The 22944-nt window shown below is 46.8% G+C and overlaps 1 protein-coding gene across 3 annotated transcripts in view; it reads right to left on the reverse strand.

The window, feature by feature from the left end:
* PLA2G4A (phospholipase A2 group IVA) overlaps positions 1–22944 on the reverse strand; it is a 70659-nt gene that overhangs the window by 38727 nt on the left and 8988 nt on the right. For 2 of the 3 annotated variants that reach the window (XM_053985488.1, XM_053985486.1), the window contains exons 2-4: positions 14462–14558; positions 14164–14302; positions 7812–7893 (exon numbers count right to left, since the gene is read on the reverse strand). In XM_053985488.1, the coding sequence (XP_053841463.1) occupies positions 7812–7893; positions 14164–14196 (115 nt within the window). In that variant the 5' untranslated portion in view covers positions 14197–14302; positions 14462–14558. Of the gene's footprint in view, positions 1–7811; positions 7894–14163; positions 14303–14461; positions 14559–19167; positions 19276–22944 lie in introns of those variants that run through there. The other variant, XM_053985485.1, reaches the window with a different exon arrangement.

Raw genomic sequence — 22944 nt, forward strand, 5'->3', positions numbered from 1 at the left:
TTTTCTAGTAGTGTGCCAGAGTCTAAAGGGTTTAGGGTTTTTTAATTAATTTAAATGCCTAGTTCTCACTACCAAACTAGTGGAATACCTCATTCCATGCATTGGTTTTGCACAGCCTGGTTTTTGGTAGCAGGGGGGCCATAGGGGTGGCTTCTGTGACAAGCTGCTGGAAGCTTCCACCATGTCCAGCAGAGCCAGTCCCTGATGGCTCTGAAGCTGGACATGCTGCTGGCCAAGGCTGGGCCAATAGGAGAGGCTGGTAATGCCTCTGGGATAACAGATTTAAGAAGAAAATCAAAACAAAGTGGGACACAGGTTTTCTTCTAGTCAGAGAAGAGGAGGAGGTGAGAACATGTGAGGGAAACAACGTGGAGACACCAAGGTCAGTGGAGAAGGAGGGGCAGGAGGTGCTCCAGGCCCTGGTGAGACCAGGGTGAAGCAGCTGAGCCCCTTCATGGGGATCCACGGGGGATGCAGAGATCCACCCACAGCCCCTGGGGGAGGTGCCCATGCTGGAGCAGGTGGATCCCTGGAGGAGGCTGTGACCCAGTGGAAGATCCCTGGAGGAGGCTGTGACCCAGTGGAAGACCCAGAGGAGAGAGGGCCCTGCTCCCAGGCTGGAGCAGCCTGGCCTTGGAGCACTGCACCCCATGGACAGGGAGCCCCACGCTGCAGCAGTTTTGGGAGGGCTGTGTGCCCGTGGGAGGGACTCACCTTGTGGCAGGTGTGGTTTGGCTGCTGCTGGTGAGAGTGGGCCCACGCTGGAGAAGCTCACAGGGAACTGTCTCCTGTGGGAGGGACCCCAGGGTCTCACAGGGAAAGGACTCCTCTCCTGAGCAGGGAAGGAAATCTCGGTGATGAACTGACCAAACCCCCCACGCCCTGTCTCCCTGAGCTGTCGGTGGGAAGGAGGGAGGGGCTGGGGGAAAAGGTGTTTTAAGGGCTTATTTTACTTCTCATCATCTTCCTCTGATTCTGTTAGTAATAAATTCACTTGGTATTTCTAAGCTGAGTCTGTGAAATGCATAAATGAACATTCTTGAGTTGTAAGAGCTTTTCTTTGGTACTGATGGATCTGTGGGACAGTTGGAATCCTACAAAATACAAGGCAGTACCCAGACGATGAATCACAGAATGGGTGAGGTTGGAAAAGATCTCCCAAGACCACTGAGCTCAACCATCATCACTGTGTTCACCACTAAACCTCGTCCCCAGGTGCCACATGAACATGGTTTTTGAACACCTGCAGGGATGGGGACTCCAGCACTGCCCTGGGAACTCCCTGCCAAGGCCTGAGCACCCTTTCCATGCAGAAATTCCTCCTGGTGCCCAACCTGAGCCTCCCCTGGCCCAGCCTGAGGCCGTTCCCTCTCCTCCTGTCCCTGTTCCTGGGAGCAGAGCCCGACCCCCCCGGCTGTCCCCTCCTGTCAGGAGTTGTGCAGAGCCACAAGGTCCCCCCTGAGCCTCCTTCTCTCCAGGCTGAGCCCCTTCCCAGCTCCCTCAGCCACTCCTGGTGCTCCAGCCCCTTCCCCAGCTCTGTTCCCTTCCTTAGCTCCGGACTCTCAGTATCTTTCTTGTCGTGAAGGGCCCCAAACTGACCCCAGTTCAGATTCTTCAGCTCATGCTTTTAAAATAACATTTTCAAAATGAATTAAAAGTCTCCTTCAGGCATCAACCTGCAGAATTCCTTACCCAAAGAGCTGTGGATGAGAAGACCTATGTGGATTGAAGGAAAAACAGTGAATTTTCTGCAAGAAAAACTCAGTGACAGCTGATTACCCCAAAGGCACATCCAGCTCAGGGAGTCTCACCAAAGGCAGCCAAGGAGAGGAGAGGATCAATGGGAAATGCCACATTCTTACCCTGTTCATATTTTGCCTTTACATCTCACTGTGACTGATGATCTTCCCAATCCTCCCTTGGATCAGGCATTAGCCCAACCCTAACACAACTTCAAAGCACTCCTGGGACAGGGAAAAGAATCGAAAGCAAGAAAAAGTCAAATTATCACAGGGAACAAATGGGAGCTTCCTCCTAAACGGAGGGAGTGAAAGGCCCAAACTGGAGGAGCAGCGATGTCCACAGGTCCTGGAGGGGAGCCCCACCAGGAAGCTCTGTCTGGAGACAGGACATCACATGGGACAATATCACAGCTGAGATGGCCATAATATACACAGTAACACCTCACCAGTTCAGAAGGCTGCAAGCATCCACCTTTCTTGTCCTTTAGCCCAGCCTTTTATCCCCTCATGTTCACACATTGCACCTGTGTGCCCTCTGTTCCCTTTGGGATTGCTCAGTGCCCCTGGGCACTCCCTGGCTCATTGCTGTCAGTGCTGCTCACCTGCTTCTCACAGCTGGACCCACTGGGGATGAGGCTCAGCCCAGCCCCATCCCAATGACCACACACTGTGTGCCTGCAGGACAGGAGCAGCTCCCAGCCACCACGAAGCTCTGGGGCTGGTCACAGCCCGGCAGGGCTGGAGCAGGGACAGGGGGTTCTCCAGCCACACAAGATGGATCCCAGGCCTGAGCCAGCACTGTTCCATGTCACCATCACAGCACAACAGAGTCATGGGAGAGCTTCCTCTAGGATGGGAACGAGTTTTCACCAACCTCTCACAGAAACAGGTCCCCCCTCAGTAACTCCATGGCAAGCACTCACAGACAGAATTTCTCATCAAAATTATATTTTTACAGCTGGGAAGAGCAGCATTATCTGGATCAGTTTCATCGTGGAGCACATGAGCCTGTTTCCAACATGGCTTCTACCTCCCAGCACTGGATATCCCTACAAAAGGGAAAGGATACTGGGTGTGCCAAGGAAACTGAAATCTAGCTTTTGGTTGCCTCAGTGTTAGACTGAGATCTGCAGTAGACATCTTGAGCAGTTGTTAGCAGCACTGTTCATTTAAGATTTTTTCTTTTATCCATCTCTTAGGAATCCATATTTCAGCCACATGAAGACTTGCACATGCAGCTTGTAGGATGTGGAGGATTGGCCAACTCTGACCTACTTTTCCCAGGCTGTTAGGCTGGAAAAGAGGAGCAGTTTAGCTTGTTTTCCCCTTGCAAAAATCAGGAGCTGCTCCAGGGCCTTGCAGGAAGAGCCTTATCTGATGGCACTCCACCAGGCAAGTGCACTGTAGTTAATTCAGGGTGCAGGACTGGCCAGCTGCAGTCCAGAGAACAGCTGGATGAGTCCTGAATGAGCTGCTGTAACACAAACCATAATACAAGCAGGCAAATCTCCAATTCCTTCCTTTCAGCTAGGCCAGGTTTAAAACCCTGCTCACACCTGCCTGGACTGCCATGACTTGGGTTTAACCAAGCCAGCTTCAACCCCAGGAGCTCTGGCTCACGGGGAACAGCCCCAGGGGACAGGGGTGTGAGGGATGAACAGTGCATGCTGGACATCCCTTCCTCATTCCCAGATCGCAGGGCCAGACAGGTAAAGGTGTGCTCCCATCCCAGCTTCCTTTGGAGATGCAGGAAGCCATGAGGAAGGGCATCTCCTGAACTTGGGGGGATGTCCACAGATGGCTGCAGTGGCATGGGCTGACCATGCCAAGAGCCACCCAGGAGCTGCTTCCCAGCTCTGTTTGGGCAAGTTTTGCAACCAGAGCTGAGCTCTGGTGACTGCACTGCTCCCAGCACTTGTTTATCTGAGCAGCTTAACTGCAGTGGAGATGCATCCTTGATTTCAACAGGGTGGGCAGCAACTGGGAGAGAAGCTGAGTACCAGTGCTGTGAGCTATCAAGCTTTAAACATTTTTAAGAAGGGATTTTTTTCCTATAAATACCCAGAATGACACTGTTCATTATCATGGCATCAAAAGAAGATGAAGCAAGGAAAAGCTGCAAATCCCAAACAGGATTAAGCAAGATGAGTGATCGTTAAGAGCAGAGTCACACAACTGGTTTCTTCTGTAGATACCACTGTTTGTTGTGAAAGCCAGCACACTTAAATACAAGTTTAAAGATAGAAGACAAATTTTATAATGCTTCCTCTGACCCAGTTTTCCACCAAGATCCTTGAAAGTCCAGAAGGGGAGAGATGCTATGGAAAGGAGACCCAGTTTGCAAGCATTTCTCTTCCACAATGCTGCAGTTTGGGACTCTGGGGTTTTTTTTCCTGCAAGTTCTTGTACTGTCATGGAAGTAAGGAAAGGCTGTACAGTTTGGGTGGCATCTGAGTAGACTCAAAACTACACATCTACTATATAGGAACTCACTGGGCCAAAGGCAAGGTCTTTTTCAAGAGATCCAGTTAGGTAAGTGATTTTACAAGGTCTGCAATCAGCAGCAGGCTAAGCAATTAAGATAATGAAATCCTCACCAAAGCCATGCAGATTTTCTGATTTTTCACCTTGTAATAGCTTTATGTAGCAGGTTTTGGGCAGCAAGGGCATAGAATCCTAGAATGGTTTGGGTTGGAAGGGACTGTAAAGCTCTCCCTGCCATGGGCAGGGACACCTTCCACTAGCCCAGATTACTCCAAGCTCTGTCCAGCCTGGCCTTGGACACTTCCAGGGATCCAGGGACAGCCACAGCTTCTCTGGGCACCCTGTGCCAGGGCCTCACCACCCTCACAGGGAAGAATTTCTTCCTCATATATTTTTTTCTGTCATCTTTTTCACTGAACTGTTTTTCTGCCAATTCAGCAGGGTCCATTGGCTGACCCCAATCCCAATGACAGCTGGCAGAGGGAGGCAGCAGAAAAGAAGGAAAGGTGTACAGCAGGAGGTGAGTTTAGCTTTATTCCTGACTGTCCTACTCTGCTACAATTAACTGGCAATGAACTACAGTCATTTTCTCCAACTGAGCCCATTTGCCTATGTGGGTGAGAGGTGAGAGCTGTCCTCATGTGACCCTTCCATCATGTCCTCTCCCCATCCTGTTGACAGAGGGAGTGACAGCAGCCAGCCAAGGTCACCCAGCACCCATCTGCTGCACTTACTCAACTCACAAACCTCCCAGGCTGGACTGGAGCTGAGCACACCTACCAGAGCAGCAGCCTCTAAAGCAGGATTTAAACCTTTGCAAACTACAGCTGCATCACCTGCATGTTGACAGGAGGGAATCCAGGGTGTGGGAGTCACCCAGACAAGGACACTAAATCTGAAACAAGTGACACCAGTAAAGGAAGGACTTCTATAGAGGCAACAGTAAATGGACAGACACCTGAAATAAGAAGGGACTTGAATGAACTGCTGGGAAAGAAAGGGTCTGCCTTCAAACCTCTTCTGCCCCCTTCCCACCATCCTGGGTGGTGAGCTCTACAGGAAATCTCATTTATCACTCCCACACACGGATTCACATAATGACAGAATGGCCATTCACGAAGAGCTCAAGAAATCTTGGAAAACTTTCTAGAAATACTGGTTATCTTCCCAGCCAGGGCTTGAGGAGACAGAGGTGTGGATGGCCATACCAGAGGAGTCAGTGCCTCCATGCCACCCATTGTGAGGGGCACCACACACACCAGACCTGCCAGCTAAAACTCCTTGAGCACAGGTAGGGTTCAGAGCCTCCGGATAAAAAATATCGCACAAAGTACTTCAGCATATTTGATAAACTTAGATTTGCTCAGATCTCTCTAAGAGCTGTTCCAGAAAGTCTTGGAAAGGCTGATATGGAAAAAAAGAACAGCAAAACAAACAAAATCCCTCATGTTGCCCCAGGCTCCATCACACCACAATGTAAAATTAACTCTCTTGTTTCCAGAGCACCTCTGGTTCATAACCTAGAGCAAAAACAACAGAAAAAAATAAGGGCAACCCCCCAGAAGAGTTAACAGCTTGGGAGTGTCTATGAGGGAAGTGAAATTCAGGCACCCACCCCAAACAGGGCTCACACATGGTCTGTCACAGCCATCTTCCTGTCCTTGAGACAAAAAACCTGATGGAAAAGTTCAGCAATTCCCTCAACAAGTTTCATTTTTGGCAAATCAGATAGAACGAATATATATACATATATATATAAAAAATCTCTCTCTATATATATATATATAGGTTGATACAATCAACTGTAACTTCCCCACTCACAGCTTCAAGCACCTCCCCACAGTAATTAACACAATCATTCACTTCATCAAGTAGCTGCCAGGCTCCCAGGACGGGGAATAAAAACACATTTAATTTTCCAAAAATTAAAAAAAAAAAAAAAGCAACAATCTGTTTTTTTTCTCGCTTTGGGGGATTTGCCAGGACCTCAAGGACCAGCCCTGGGTCCTTGAAGCTCAGCCAGAGATGCCCCAGACTGGGGGTGCCTCAGGCTACTGAGCTCTGGCAGTTATCTCAGACAAGAAGCCAAGCAGGTTTCATGGCCCTCTACAGCATCACTCTGGCAGGTTTTATCAAAATAAAATGTTCTTCCTAAGCAGCTTCTTGATTTTGATGACTTGCTAAGATAAAAGGATTTTTTTTTTTACAATTATATTGAAGGATAATATTTGAAGTTTATACTATAGGGTCATGTTTGCTCTGGTGCACAAAGTTGCCACAATCTTCTGGCTTTTGTCACCCTTTCCATAGTCCCTTTAATGTCACGTCATGGGGTCCCCACTTCAACCTCCCCTTTTTTCCCTGCCCATGCTGCCCACACTGCCTCATGACAGACATCTGTATCCAAGAACCTGTGTCTTTCCTTTTAACTCATCCTCTTACACAAACTCATGGGCTCCTTGTTCCACTCTTCCAGCACCTTTCCTAAGGTCTCCTTATCTAAAGACCACCAGATGTATGAAATTCTATATATCTGTATGCACACATACACACACCACTGCATCTTCCCTGTGTGCTCCTTCCCCTTACCCCACAGGGGATGACAGACTCCTAATTCCCTCTTTTCCCTTTTGCCAGGGCTCCCCTCTCTTCCCTTGTACTTGTGGCTGTTGAGCATCCCCCTCTCAAGTAACCCTCCTGCAATTTTAGCCTCAACAGTAGACTTCAATTATGAAAACCCCCTGAAGCAAAGCTGTGGGTCAGAGCAGGTGCTGTACTTCGACCCAAAAGTAGTTTCCAGGAGTTGGGAAGCACTTTTATGTGTTTCATAAACACATAAAAGTCCAATCAGCTTGATGGGAGAGCAGGAGCCAACGGTCACACTCACCCTCCCTGCTCCCAGCCTGCAAGCACTGGGAAAAGGGAGAGATGGCCTGGCAGCAAAGCAGACAGACCTAAGGAAGAAGGAATATTCTTTTTGCAGATTCAGCCAATATTCTCTCCCTCTTCCCTCCTTAAGAGCAGAGCAGAGTTGTTCTTCCTAGTGGTTTCCTGTTCAGCTGTGAAGTCCAGAGGCTCAGCAGTCTCCCAGAAAGAGGAAGAAGTGCTGGTGTCATCCATCTCCCCACCACAAGATCTGCTGGCCCACTTGGGTGGGTTTTTTTTTTTTTTTTTTTTATTGTCTTACATTTTTTCTGCTTTCTGCACTGACTCAGCAGAGAGAGCTCTGGGCTCTTTCTTTCCCCCAGCAAACCACAGCCCTGTGAGGTGGCAGCAATTTCCAGTTTCACTGCACTCACACAGCACTTCTGACTGAGCCAAAAAGCTAATTGTAGGTGTTGCTGGCTTGTAGGTAAATCATTTACAACTCACTCAGCCCTTCTGGATCAATGGAGAGAAGGAGCAGCAGATCTGCTCTCTGAGTGAGAGTGAGCAGTGACACAGGGACACTGCCCTGGCTTTAAGAAGACAGACAGAAAGCCATCACCAGCCCACTGACAACCATTTAATGCACAATGAGTCACCATCTCCCCCTCCCTGCCCAGGCTCATAGAAGAAAAGCAAAATAGAGAGAGAGATACTCACGCATGTCACCAATGGCTCCTTTGGTGACATTTGTGGCTTTCCTTACTGTCACAGTGAATATGTGTGAGTACTGGTGTTCCACCTGAAAGTCAGAGAGTGAGAGGTGATTAAGCTCCAGAACCAAAAAACACCCCCTCTATCAAAATAAGGTTTCATTTTGTCCAAAAACAGAGAGAGAGAAATCACCCAGTCAAAACGTAAGGGAAACTCATACTGGATAGAGCATCCTAAAGCTGAACTGCACCCTGGAGCTTTACCAAGAGGTACCTGCACTGGGGCTGCTGGATTTTCCTGCAGCCACACCTACTAATCTCAACCAACAACACTCCTCCTCACCACAGAACCTGCTCCGAGGCATTTAGTCAGGCAGAAACCACCTGAGTATGGCAAGGGAAAAATAAAAATGGGATATTTTACAGTTTGTCTTGGTAATTGCCTTCCCCTGCTAAAAAGAATGACGGGAATTACTTCAAAGTCCGTGTTCTGGAGCAGATAAATGCATACACAAGGGGTAGAGTTAGTGCTGCACCTTCTAGTACACATCAATATTCAGTGTGAAAGCAGCCTCAAGACAATGTAAGGAAGGTGCAAAGCAAGCTGTTAAAACAGTCACCAGGACCTTTCATGCACTTTCTGGAGGTTCCCGTTTCCTGCAAAGCCCAAACACGCAGCAGGAGCTGCCTGCCTAGGAGCAGGTGTGTCCTCAACAGACCAGGGAAGTAGGAAAAGATGTAAAATTAAGAAACAAAAAGAAAAAGCCTTAATAGAAGAGGTCACCAACTCGGCTGTACTGTTGCTTTATCTATATAGCCCTGAGTTTGACCAACCTGCTGGACACCACTGAGAATCACCAGTGCAGACTGCAGGGCAGCCAATCCTGCCTTTACAGGGACACAGAGATTGGAAGGAAATGTGAGGTATTAAAGCCATGATCAGGTCTCACACAATTGTATATTTTCTATCTTTTCCTAACCACCCACTGACCTGTGAAGCACATTAAAATAAACTCAGTCACTGGGACCAAAACAACCAGGGAGAAGGCCACCATCACAAAATTCACTGAAATTCATTCAAAATCATAGACAATATCCTTCCTATAGGACATGCTTATTCAGGCTCTGCCTGCTGCTTTCCTGCTATTTTTTCATCTGGATATTTTCTTTTTTTTTTTCTTTTTTTTTTTTTTCCAGAACTGGTTGTTTCAGTCAAGCCTTCTTATTTTGTGTCTATGGCTCACACCCAGAGACCTGAGCCAAACTGGATCCCTCTCATACAAATAAAAAGTTAACATCTTATAGGTTACATGCCATTTTCTAAAAAAAAAAAAAAAAAAAAAAAAAAAAAAAAAAAAAAAAAAAAGGAAAGCCAAAACTAATCTTCTATAGACAGCAAAGTGACTTGTGAGTGCTTAAGTGGCATTTGAGTCAGGAGTCATTAAAAAGCACCTCCAGTGACACCAACACAACTCCTGCAGCAGCCTGAGGTGTGCCAAGGCACAGCCACATCCCCGTGGCAAAGGCTCCCGGAGAAAACACCCACAGCTATCCAGGGGTGACTTCACTGCAGCCATGCCTGACCCAGACACAGAGTTTATCAGCTTTATCTGGCTGGAATCACCCCCACGCTGTGCCAGCTGCTGCAGGATCCAGCCAGGACTGTCTGCCTGGCTCTGGAATTTTCCCCTGGCAGCCATAGGAGTTATCTGGATGCAAGACCAAAGGAGCAGGCAGGGGGAAACTGTGGCAATGCCAGCTGTGGCGCACTGAAACCATCATGGCACAGCAAGAGGTTCAGCACCCACAGGAAAGGGGGAATTCAGACTCTTCCCAATACTCCCAGTGGGATGTTGCTCACCTCGAAAGCATCAGCCCCAGCAGAGAGGGTTCAGCTGTGGGAACCCAGAGTTCCTAAGGAGTAACACCTATTTCACAGCCTTCCATGGGCTGAGATGAAGACATCCCAATGACTGAGTGACATCCGTCACCTCCTGCACTGCAGCTTCCAAGATGGATGAACGGGAAGGAGGATGTGACTTCTCCTTGAACAAATTTCTGCCTCTGCTATAGGCCAAAAAGAAGCCCAGAGTTTTCCTCCACAGCGGGGTAAATGGGGATTTTCATGGGTATCTGAGAAGGGCTGGGAACACAACTGTGTGAGGCCACCCCAGCTCTGTCATTTACCCTGCCTCAAGAATTTTACAAGCTCTGACTCTCCAGAAACCATGGGCTCTTGCTGCCCCCTATTTCCAGTTTGCTGTCTGAGAATGTTCAAAGCTGCTTTGTTATCTCCCTATTATATTATCTCCCAAGTATGTCAGATTGATAAAGTTGGTTTCACAACTAGTCTCAGTTTCTTCACACAGACTGAAGCATTTCCTTTGTCATATCCAACCTTGTAATTAAAAGAAACAGCTTCAAGTACAAACCCACTACCCTCCTCCTTTTTCTCAGCTGTCAAGAAAGAGCTTGTCCTCAACTGGAGACCACAAATCAGAGATCACTGAGCATTTAACAGTGGAGTTATAATTAAGTGACAAGGATGGGACATGGGCGTGCTGGGTTTAGTTCTCAGCTGACAGGTGAAGTTTGTGTGCAATTCTGATGTCCCACAGCTCTGGCAGGAAAAGGGGGATACTACACAATACTCCCTGATAACAAGCACTCTGTAAAGTCATTTGCTTGCATCTCCCATATGCCTAAACTCATATGCCTAAATTCTTATGCCTACCATCAAAGCAAGGTCAAGCCACCACTTCCCAGTTTGCGCTCTTCACAGCAGCACAGAGATCACCTATTTCTATTACAAGTTCATAATTGTTTTACTAATGCCTTCACAAAAATTGCTTTTTATTGACTTAAGCAGCAACCTCCATCATTCCAGCTGTTGTACTGCCAGGAAAATTAAGTCTGGTTTAAGACTGGGATCCTCTGAAAGGCATGTGAAAACACAGAGGCCTGGCAAAACAGAAAAACAGTATCTTCTTTCCCTGAGCCTCACCCAAAACAACACACTGAGGATTACAATTATACACAGTTATTAATGTTTGGCCATAGTCGTACACTTGGAAGAAATTTGCCACTACTGAAATAAACAACCTCCCTCTTAGTAAAAAAACCAAAAATAAATAAATACACAGATATGCACAGGAAGCTCAAAAGTCTAGATCTCTTCTTGCACCAAAATAAATGTTTTTCACGCAAATTAAGTGCAAGGGGAAATTAGGGCAATTTTCCACTCAGGGTCCAGTTTCTAAGAAGATAAAAAGGTCTAAATGTCCATATTTCAGAAGCATTTTTTATTAGTTTTTTAGAAGGAGTTCTGATGAAGGCCCCTGAAAACACAATGAGAAATATATTGACTCTGAATGCCTTTACAAATCCAGCCCTTGCTAGTTTAGATGACTAAGCTGCATTTTCTCAAGTGACTTACATTCACCTTAAGTCTTGATAAAAATCTGTACAAATACCTCAAGTACTTCTGAAAAACAGATGATGGTAAATAAATCACTTAAACGTTGCAACACTGAGAGGAGCAACATCTACATTCCTTTAAAAATCTAGGACAGGTTACAAATTTCAAAAGTTCACAATTAACTCCAGTGCAAGGTGTCCCTACCCGTGGCAGTGAGGTGGGATGGGCTTTAAGGTCCCATCCAACTCAATCCATTCTGGGATTCTACGGATTTAAAAAACTAAAATACACCATCCAAAGTGACCTGCTTTACAGATATGTTTCATTTCACTTCTTCTTCCTCCATAAATTTAGAGAGGAAAAGAGAAAAACCAAAATCTCACCATGCCCTGTCTGAATATGGGTTTTCTGAGTTATGGAAACTCGGGCCGACGGTGTTCACTGTTCAATCCACAGCACTTTCCATGACTGCACAGCCGTGGTTCAGCATCTCCTGTTTTCACACCTCAGCTCTCCTTTGTTCCTCTCTCAACCTTTGAGTGCTTTCCTTCCCCTCAGTAAAATTTCCCTAATTATCTGCTTTGCCCTCTTTTAGATGTCCCTGCATTTGTGAGCACACAAACACCACCCCCTTCCCACCAGGGGCTGGGACACAGCTCCAGGATCTCCCGGAACACGGGCGGGTTTTGCCTGCCGCCCTTCCGGACGTGCCTAGCGAGGCAGGGATTTGCATGTGCTCAACATCACATTTGTCATATTCCAGAATGCTGAGTCACAGAGCAGGGCTCCACCAGGACGTTGGCATTCTGTGTGCCAGGCAATCAGGCAGACTGCACAGGTATTAAATGGGCTTACTTCCTTCATGTTAAGGACACTTGAGCTAACAATGGAGCTGGACAAATGAAAATATTTGCCTGTTTACTTAAGTAATTGATTCTCATGGAGTCCATGCTCTTCTTTCACAGGGTATTACAGTTAAGACAAACTTTTGTGCCCACACACAAATTTTATCTTGAAGTATTTATTCAATTGTTATAATATTTAACCTCCATATCAAAGTAAATGAAGAGGTATTACACACTTTAATTCTTTGCATTTTTGGAATAGTCAGTTCTGTCTGCATCTGCAGCAGCTTTCTGAACATCTTAATTTATACCTCAGAGTCTTTCATAAAATGAGAAAGAAAACCAAAAAGCTCAAAAAACACACAACAGTCAGCACAAGGACTCCTGGAAAATGCAGAATCCTTTTGAGTAATTTAATGCCAAATATCATTTAAATCCAGTATTTTTGCATTGATGTGAGCCTGCTGCCCATGACTGCTCAAAATGCCAAAAAAACTGTCCACAGGATTTCAGTTTTCAAATTAAAAAACTTCAAAGATTTCCATTCACTTTCCAAGCAATTAAAGGATCAGTTCTTGCACAAACAGTGTTGATTCTGGAATTAGCAACATTCCCACAAGCAACAGTTCAGCATTCCCAGGGAGCTGTAACTACATTTACTACACACACATTTTTTATTTACTATATTATATATGTAGGACAGCTCCATTCTGTTGATTATTGGTATCAAAAAGTCCTTTTATGTAAGTGATTTAATAAAATACATAACCGAGTGCCTCAGAGACCTCTCCCATAAAGGTACAGATCATTCCAAGCAATCCATCCAGAAGAGGGCACTGATGCTGAAAGGAATTAAGTCAGTATTGTCTTAACACAGACATCACCCTAAGGTTTGTCCTCCCTCCCAGCAGTTCACAGGACTGGGCAGGGAGTAAAAGTCAGTTTGACATCTGCTGGCTGCACACTGGTGTGGAGGATGTGAGTGCATGGGGCACAAACCACAGGGCTGATAAGAGATCACTTGTAGGAAGCACAGGGAGTATTTTTAGCCATGTAAAAGTAAAACACTGTGACAAGTGTGTGGCAGCTATCTCTGGGGACGCCTCATTGTTGCTGCTGTCAGCCGGGTGCTGTTACGAGAAGCCCCTGACAGGAACACACCCAGTGAGGCTCTGGATTTGGGCTTGGGCAGGAATTGCCATGCCAGTGTTTGCTTTGGAAACTCACTTCCAGCACAGCTGCATTCAGAGGCTGCTGAGCCACTGAGGGCAGTTCTGCTCCCATTTCCCCCTCCTCCTTCCCTTGCTCCTACTTCTACACGTCCACAAGATGAGCTCACTCTCCCCTTGGGCCAGCTCCAAAAGCACAGAATGGAATTTCTACCCATTCCATGGAATCCCAGAGTGGTTTGGGTTGGAAGGGACCCTAAAGCTCATCCAGTGCCACTCCAGACCAGGGACACCCTCCACTAGCCCAGGGTGCTCCAAGCCCTGTCCACCTGGCCTGGGACACTTCCAGGGATCCAGGGGCAGCCACAGCTTCTCTGAGCACCCTGTGCCAGGGCCTGCCCACCCTCACAGGGAAGGATTTCTCCCTAAGAAATTTTTGTCTACTTTTGTATTGAACGGGTTTTTTGCTCATTCCATTGGCTCACTGCCATCCCAAGGGTGTGACAGCTGGGACAAGGATGCAGCAGGAACACTGGAATAAAGCAGAAGGAAGGGAGCAGGGGCACAGTGTGCTGCTGAGTGGCACAGATCATCTCACTCTGAGTTTGCACGATATATTGTGAGGATTCTCGTTGAACCAACATTAGTGACATTCACCAGTTTAAGATCTAAATATCCCAAATTGTCAACTTATCTCTCCATTTATACTAATGAAAAGGGAAAGAGTACAACCCCCTGCCCCCTCCAAAACTGCACTGTAAGCAAGAAAGCTGACACACCTACTATTTCTTGAAGGAAATAGTAACAACTCAAATGATATGTGCTTATTTAGAGTAACTTCCAGCAGGGAAGGCATTATACAAGACAGTGTATATGTATCGGAGAAGATGGTGTGTGTGTGTATATATAAGATTCAGTGGTACTTACCACAATGTGTTGATAAGGATCTATGATAGACATTTTTGCCTTAGTTTATTCAAGGCAACTGCCAAGTATCTATTTCAATCCCACACAGGAGAGGCTTCCCCTCTTTTCAGAGTGGAGTTCAGTATGAAAGGTTCTTCAACTAATAAATTAAAAAGAAGATATAATTAAAATTAATTTGTTCCTTTTAAACTATATTTTACAAAGCAAATCAGTTCCTACTCTTTAGGAAGGTTTCCACAATTCATTTGTTTACCAAGAACTTAATTTCACTATAAGCTATATAGATGTAGGTATTTACCTGCCTGAGCTGGAGAAATTTCTCGTGCTTATTTCCTCTACCTCAGGGTAAGTGCAGGAATCAAGTATCTTAAATCATGCCAGTGGTTCTAGCAGCTCTACAGATAAACAAAAGAAGAGAGGAATTATATTTATCCCATAACTCTATTCAAGTATTTATGCTTCCGCGCATTACAGTTCTAGTTACAACTGCGAGCTCTGCAGGAGCAGCAATACTGCCCTCTGTAAATCCAGGACAGCAATTCCAGCTGGGGCTGCATGCAACCTCCCGGCCAACCCCGGCTGTCTGGAGATGTTCCAGAGGCTTGGAGGAGCAAACTGCAAAACCAGGACTTCATGGCTCTTCCACAGGCTCTCCATAGGCCACTGCTTTCTGAGCACTCGGTGAAGATCAGGGGCCACCAGAGGCCTTCAAAGTCAGAACTGTTTTCAACCATCAAAGTACCGGAGGTTATTCCTTTCTGCATCTTTCAAAAACTCTGGGAACTGCTGGACAGGATCAGTTCTCAGATCCAGCTGGACCATTGTCAGACTTGAACCATCAGCAGAAATTTCAAAGTGAAAAGAAGTGAAGCACCATTTGGGGTTTGGTCTCAAGGCAATGATTCCTAATTCTGAAATGGCAGGATAGGCCCTAAATGATTGTATATATCACTCCCAAACCTCTGCTCTTGAACAACTACATGAAGGCATGACAATTAAAATTTAGTTTCATTATGATCACTAGAACATTACAATGTCCTTTCTTTAATCACTGAATCATTAAGGCTGGATAAGCTCTCCAAGATCAAGTCCAACCATTAATCCAGCACTGCCAGGTCCATCAGTAAACCACATCCCAAAGCACCATATCCCACACATTTTCTGAACACTTCCAGCAACAGCGATTCCCTCACTTCCCTGGTCACGCCTGACCACCCTTTCCTTGTCAGCCCTAACAATAGTTTGAGGCTAGGAATCACCCTGGGTTTATTTATTCATTTTTATCTGAGGAAGTGTGAATAAGAAAGACATCAGCATTGGAAAGTCACAGTAAACGTGCCCAGGGACGTATATCATTTCTGGAGGAACTGCTGACATCTTGGAAGGCAATCCAGGAAAGGGAACAGCAGGAGCTACCCAATCACCATAGCTGAGAGGAAATTTCATAGCAGAGAGGAAATTTGTAAAACCAGAAAATACTCATTTCCCATAAGTGCACAGCCAGCTACCACACTCACTTTGAGACGATACACAAAACCAAGCCAAGGAAGTAAGAGAACAGGTTAGACCCAGGACGAAAAGCCTGGTTCGAGTTAATGTCCTGCATCCTAAAAGCAGAGTTCCAGTTCCCCAGATGATCCCTCAACTGGTTCAGACATGAGATCATGCTCTCTCTCCCTACAACCCCCCGCCTCACTTGTTCCAACATCTGCAGGAAGCGCGTTCGTGATGCTGCAGACAACGGCCTCTTTGGCTACGGGGCCAGGACGAGTCCCCAGGCGCCATCTGCCCTCCATGCTGGATGAGGCAAGGATCGTGCAGATGGACAAAAATGCAACCACGTCATCAGCAACTGCATCGCAACACCCGCGCACAGCGCAGGCCGCGGGCAGGGCTCTCAGCGGGACAGCGGGGCCAGGGAGCAAGGAGGCCTCGTACACAAAGGCCGGCACCCCGGGGTCCCACGCGGCTCCGACCACCAGCACGGCACATGCCAGCCCTGCCCACGCCGTGCTACTCCAAATGGCAGCTCCTGGCTTGCTGTGTTCAGCAGAGTCGCTCAGGATGTGATAAACACAGGCAGGTACCCGAGCACGGGCCCCAGTGCCTTTTCAGGGGCCCAGGGCTAAAACTGCGGGTGCTGAATGGTGGGTGCTGCTGCCTATTACCTGTTCCTGTAGAAAAGCAGGTTGAATTAACATTCAGGCAACGCAGTCAGACCCCCACCCAACACTCACTGCAGCTGGCTCAGCGAGAGAGGCAAGAAAGGCTCTTTTTGCAAGGTTTTATTCCAGCGAGTAAATCACATGAAGCTGAAGGGAACCGGGCGAGAAAGAGGATCACCACATGGTGCAGGCAGCTTAAGAAGGGGAAGGGGTGAGGGGGCAGAGCTGAGGGCAGGGGAACTGGTCTCTAGGGGAAGGGGGGTGGCCACCAGTGATATCAAGCCAGCGAGGGGACAGGGAAAGGGGAAACTGGGGGAAGTGAGACAGAAGTCCATGTGGGAATCTGTCTTTTCCCCCCAGAAGGACCAACTCTATGGTAGTTAGTCACTGCCCTCGCCAGGGCAGAGGACTTGAGAATTGACTGAGAGCAGAGAGCTCATGGGATGCTACACAGGGCTGGCAGAGGGACAGCTATCCATGCTCTTCCCAGAGCCAGCAGGACATCTCAAGAGCAAGCAGACATTTAAGTGACTTGAATACTTAACCCCTTACAGTGGATTTAATTCAAATCAGCTAATTACATCCTCTGGAAGCTCGTACTGCATTACCCATGGAGTTTGGGTAAAGCACACAAAGAGATTTCTAGATCTAAGAATTGTAGTGTGGCAGAAGAGCCAAATACAACACAACCAGGAAATTCTGATTACGCTCATCAAGAGCCGTGAAGAAATTCTTGAAGAATGTTTACTGCAAACATCTGCAGCAAATAGAGCTGTAATCCCAAAATTATCTTGTAAAACACTTCCCCTACATGCTGTCCATCCCACACAGCCTAAAGGGAAAGTCTTCATGGAATCACAGAATGTCTTGAGTGGGAAGGAATCCCCAAGGATCATCCAGTCTGACTCCTGGCCCTGCACAGACACCCCAGCAATCCCTGAGAGCGCTGTCCACACTCTCCCGGAGCTCTGGCAGCCTTGGGGCCATGCTTATTCCCTGGGGAGCCTCTGGGGGAAGAACCTTTCCTGGCATCCAGGAAAACCCTCCTCTGGCCCAGCTGCAGCCCTTCCCTGGGTCCTGGCCCTGGTCACAGGGAGCAGAGATTGGAGCTGCCCCTCGGGAGGAGCTGCAGCTCCCGGTGAGCTCTGCCCTCAGCCTCCTCTGCCCCAGGCTGGCCGTAACCAATTCAGGGCTGGATCACAAGCACACACAAAGTCCTGCCCTTGAGCTGGAGTTGGTATCCCCGCCCTTGGCAGATGCAGGGGAAGCAGTGCCTCTAAACACATCTTCAAGGACACTCTGATATTACCAGCACAGGTTGTTTTGCTTCCCTGATAGCTGATGGTGTCACCCATCTGTGAGTGTGCTGCTGCTGGGGCTGACAGCATCCCATCCTAAAGGAAGAGCACCTCAAGGCAGCACCACCAACATTAACTAAGCTGGCCATACTGTTTAACTGTATATTATAGGTAATCAAAGAAGAGATTAAGTTAACTGGAGAACAGAGGGTTGTGTGGAAACCTTCCAGCAGCCTTTCAGGATGTGAAGGGACCTACAAGGAAGCCAGAGGGGGACTGCATCAGGAATTGTGACACAACAAGGGGGAATAGCTTCAAACTGACTGAGGGGAAATTTAGATTCAACATACAGAAGATATTCTTCCTTCTAAGGGTGGTGAGGCCCTGGCACAAGGTGCCCACGAAGCTGTGGCTGCCTCTGGATCCCTAGAAGTGTCCAAGGCCAGGCTGGATGGGGCTTGGAGCAACCTGGGAAAGTGTCCCTGCCCATGGCAGGGGTTGGCACTGGATGGGCATTAAGGTCCCTTCCAACCCCTATGATTCCATGACCCTCTGATTCTGTTTTATTGGTCAATGACCAAATTGACACAAATTTACAAATTACACAGCAAACAAGCCACAGTTTAGCCTGGCCCTGTCATGGAGAACCAGCCTTTCCCTTTCTCCCAGTGCCATAAATCCCAGCCTTGTCATGGAGAGCCAGTCTTTTCCTAAGTGCCTAAATCTCACTTTCAGCCAGAAGTGAACTCTACTTCTAGCTCTGTTTCATTGCCAGGCACAGTTTCAGACACCATCAGTACCAAGCTATCAGTGGATAGCTGGATCACTCCTTGAGTCAATAGTCTTCTGTGATCTCAGCTCATACTCACTTGAGGTGACAGACTAAAGTGGAGAAGGGATTATTGTCTTGGAAGACCAACTATATAACACAGTAACTCACAAAAAGAAGCTACACACGCACACAGGCAGAGATTATTACTGGAACATTTTCATTCTCAGTACATTCCTGGATAATTCATTTGTACAGGATATGTCAAAAGATAAGAAGAATAATGAGATTTTTCCCATGCTGAGCACAAGCTTACTCTGGAGTCAGTCTCACCAAGTGGAAAAGCCCTGAAAATGAGTAAACACAGCACAATATAAATATCATTGCCAGAATACGTCTTCTCAAGTGTAAGAAAAATCATTAGAGGGAGGTTGTTTATATCAAGCTGTCCAATTCTTCTTAAAAAATCAAAGACACGAACAAATTTAAATATAATGTGTGACTCACCAGCACAGTCATTAACTTTCAATCTATTAGGAGAAGAGTAAGGGGTAGAGAATAAGCTAAGTAATGACTCAGACTTTTTGTATGAATGTCACCCTCCATTTGTATCAAATCAGATTAGAGCATTTTATTTGGTTAGATTGATCCTGTGATTGTATAACAGAAATAACAAATACTCTGTTTCTACATGACTTTGTCTAGCATCCTGGAAAATCACTGTAATGTTATTTCTTAATTTAGGGCTTCCCACACAAGGAGGAAGGATTACCTCTGACTCCATGTAGAGCATCCATCACTCCACTTCCACCACAAATGGAAAAGTGGATTCTCTGCTGATGTGCCAAGTAGATCCATGGGCCAAGGCCAAAGGGATGAGGGTCAATAAGGACAAGTGCTGGGTCCTGGCCTCGGGTCACCCCAACCCCCTGCAGCTCCAGGCTGAGGGGAAGAGTGGCTGGAAAGCTGGAAGAGGCCCTGGGGGTGCTGGGGACAGAACTTAAAAATGAGCCCAGGTGTGGCCAGGTGGGCAGGAGGCCAATGGCCCCTGGGCCGTGCCAGCCCTGGTGTGGGCACAGGCCCAGGGCAGTGGCTGTGCCCTGTGCTGGCACTGCTGAGGGACCTCGAGGGCTGGCTCCAGCTCTGGGCCCTCGTGGCCACAGAGCCCTGGAGGGGCTGGAGCGTGTCCAGGGAAGGGAACGGGGCTGGGGAAGGGCTGGAGCACCAGGAGGGGCTGAGGGAGCTGGGAAGGGGCTCAGCCTGGAGAAAAGGACCTTGTGGCTCTGCACAACTCCTGACAGGAGGGGACAGCCGGGGGGGGTCGGGCTCTGCTCCCAGGAACAGGGACAGGAGGAGAGGGAACGGCCTCAGGCTGTGAGGTTGGACATCAGGAGGACCTTCTTCAGGGAAAAGGTTGTCAGACATTGGAACAGACTGCCCATAGTGGAGTCCTCACCCCTAGAGGTGTCCAAGGAAGTGCTCTGGACTGGTGACAAGGTGGGGATCAGTCACAGGCCTTTTCCAATCCCAGTGATTCTGTAGTTCTATGACTGCTCTCCCCATGCCTTGCTAAGGAACTGTGGGTGGGAGGAAGGATTCTGAGCAGAAGGGCGAAAAGTTCAACCTTTGTGCCACATTTTTGGAGGACACTGTGAGGTGAAGCTTGTCAAGGAAGTTGACACAGCATAGCTAGACAGGAGATTTTAGCATCTCACTTCCTGCTATAGGGGAGTTAATAGATTAAAAGATAGTGGATCTTTTTTTAAAGATTAATTGTTGGCCTGTAAGCAATTACTGAAAGTATAGGTGACACAGCCACAATGGAAGGAGAGCTGTAAACACTCTAGCAGGGCTGAAAGTCTGGAAAAGTCCCAACAATCACCACCAGTGTAAAGTTTCTCCTTTTCTAGTGCTGAAGGCTACTTTGGAGGCCAAAAGTGAGGAAGACGAAAGTTGCAGAATTATCAAGCCACAGATACACTCCATGATACAGGAGGCAAGGCTTGGTGAGTCAAGGGCATCAGACATGGTCCTTTAATAAACTTGAATTAGGCTGGATTCAAAACATCCTCCCTATCTTATATTCTGCAAGGAATGGCCTCCCCAACAGGAATATTCAAGAGGCTGGAAGCATCTGTGCCTGAATACCCTCACCTGTGTGACGATGGCCATGGGAGTTCCCTGGACTGAAAACCCAGCCAACTACAGCCAAGTGCTGTAGTTTCCCCATAGATAGCATCTGCAAGTCTGAGGAAGAGGCAACTGATTCAGGGCACAATGGTTTATGTTACAATTATCCTGCTTACGCAAAGGGGACTTAACAAGAACCACTCGCTGCAACAGCCTGTGAGGTTATGAGAAAAACCCATGTCCCCATATGTGAACTCGCTGTATGGCCAACTCACAGAAGGACTTCAAAGTGGAAGTGAGTAAATTCAAAGTAAGGAGTTCATTTATTCAAGGAATGAAAGAGCTCCTTGAGTTGATACCTTTAAATAACTGTTCTTCAACATCATATTTTACTTCAACTGGAATTGCACTGGAAATAAAAAACAGCCTTGAGAAAGAACAACAAACTCAGCTGAGAAATGCCAAGAATACTCTTTAAAAATGGCAACAATCACTATCCTTTGCTACAGAAATCAAAGCCACAAGGCAAAGTCTCAAAATTGGTCAAAAAACCTCAGGCAGCTGACCAGTAATCCCCACTGCACGGGTCAGGCTTATGTGGGAAGCAGCACACTTGTTTTCCAGCAAGAAAGCCAAGAAACAAAGAGGAACATGAAAAATCTGATGGAAGTTCCATGAAAAACAATTATTAGGATATGGACCTGGACCAATTAGAATGCATTACTCAAGCCCACCTCTGCAGGTAATTTACTAGGAGCACAGTGCAATTAGGAAAAGCAGATGGAAAAATGCCCAACATTTCTATACAGTAGGAAATTGGGACCTAGTTATTCCACAAATAAACTTTCCATCACATAATCCTGGAATGATGTGGGTTGGAAGGGACTTTAAAGCCCATCCAGTGCCACCCCTTGCCACAGGCAGGGAGACCTCCCACTGTCCCAGGTTGCTCCAAGCCGTGCCCAACCTGGCCTTGGACACTTCCAGGAATGTTTGACAATTATTTTTTAAGGGTATTTGCACTTTTGGAAGCCCAGCTTAAGGTTCACTTCTGAATTTCAAGATATTGGGTGCCCCAAGCACCCAGAACCAGGCTCTCTGAAATGGAAAAACTCACTGCCAGTGGCAGCTTCCAAAGTCTTGCCAGGAATGCAAACACTTATGCAAGAACTCCTAAAATTAAATGATAGACATCTCAACTGCAACACCTGACTGGGCAGAGCTTTTTGTTGACTATATTCCTTTAAAGCTCATGTGAAGGGGGGAAAGGAAGGGAAAAAACCTCCCTGCCTTTCTTTCTTACCTGGAGCATTGACAAAACTTCCCACTTACTCTGCTGCACTATGGTCAAGAGCTGCTGCCTGCCAAAACCTCAGGATCCCCCTTCCAGAATCCTCACTGGTACCATGGCAAGAACTGTTGCTGCATAATTTAGAGCTTTAGAATCAGCTTCCAAAAATCTCATTCCAAATCCAACCCTGTTCCTTGGGGACAGCACCAAGCTCAGCCAAGTTCTAAGTATTTCTGAGCCAATGCCTTTTAAAGATTCTATTAAAATCATGAGGATTTGATTCTTACATATCTGTAACTTATCCACGCCTTCATTCCCCTTCTTTTGCTTCCCTGCTATAAAGTAGGAATGGTTTAAAAACAAGAACTCTAGGGAAAACATTAGAAAAAGCTTTTATTTAAGTATTTATGGGGTTTGGGGAAGAGAATCCAACATGCAAAGATGCCTGGTGCACTCAGGCTTCAACTGAGGCAGCTGACAGCCCTTCTGCACTACAGTTATGCAGTGGTTTCACACAAAACCCCAAAAAATCAGCTAAAAATGGAATGAGCTGGTAAAATTTAACAGCTAGCTTATGGTCAGTAATGCATGTAAAACAAATTTAGCTGACCGTCAGGTCAATATTTCCTTTCAATATCTTTTTCATTCTTTTTCAGTTCAATTAGTATCTATTTTGGGGATTTCCTGGCCTCTTGGCACAGGCTGTAGCCCCAGCCAGGCTGCTGGCACTGCCAGGCTGGAGGAAGGGTTGCACACACAAGGTATGTTTTGTCATCTCCCACTCGTCATGTCTGCACAATGTGACTCAACTTTCTGGTTTTGAGCTCCTCACTCCAAACACGAGCTCTGGTCACTGTCTGCAGCCAAGGGGACAATTGTGCAGCACTTCCTTTGGTCTCTATGGTCACAGCACTTAAAGCATGACAAAGTCAGAGTCACTCAAGGAAATCTGTCTGGACTTTCTAGTAAAAGTAGGCATGAACAAACTTCTGACGCTGACATTTTTCAGCCTCTTTAAATACTGAGAGTAAAATTTATATGGAAATATTTCATGGCTATTGACAAGCTGGAGTCTGAGTAAGTAACATAAATATATGTTTTACACACAGACACAAAGACAAACATAGA

The sequence above is a fragment of the Vidua macroura genome, chromosome 9 (genome assembly GCF_024509145.1).
Source record: "Vidua macroura isolate BioBank_ID:100142 chromosome 9, ASM2450914v1, whole genome shotgun sequence".
In the NCBI taxonomy this organism is placed as follows: domain Eukaryota; kingdom Metazoa; phylum Chordata; class Aves; order Passeriformes; family Viduidae; genus Vidua; species Vidua macroura.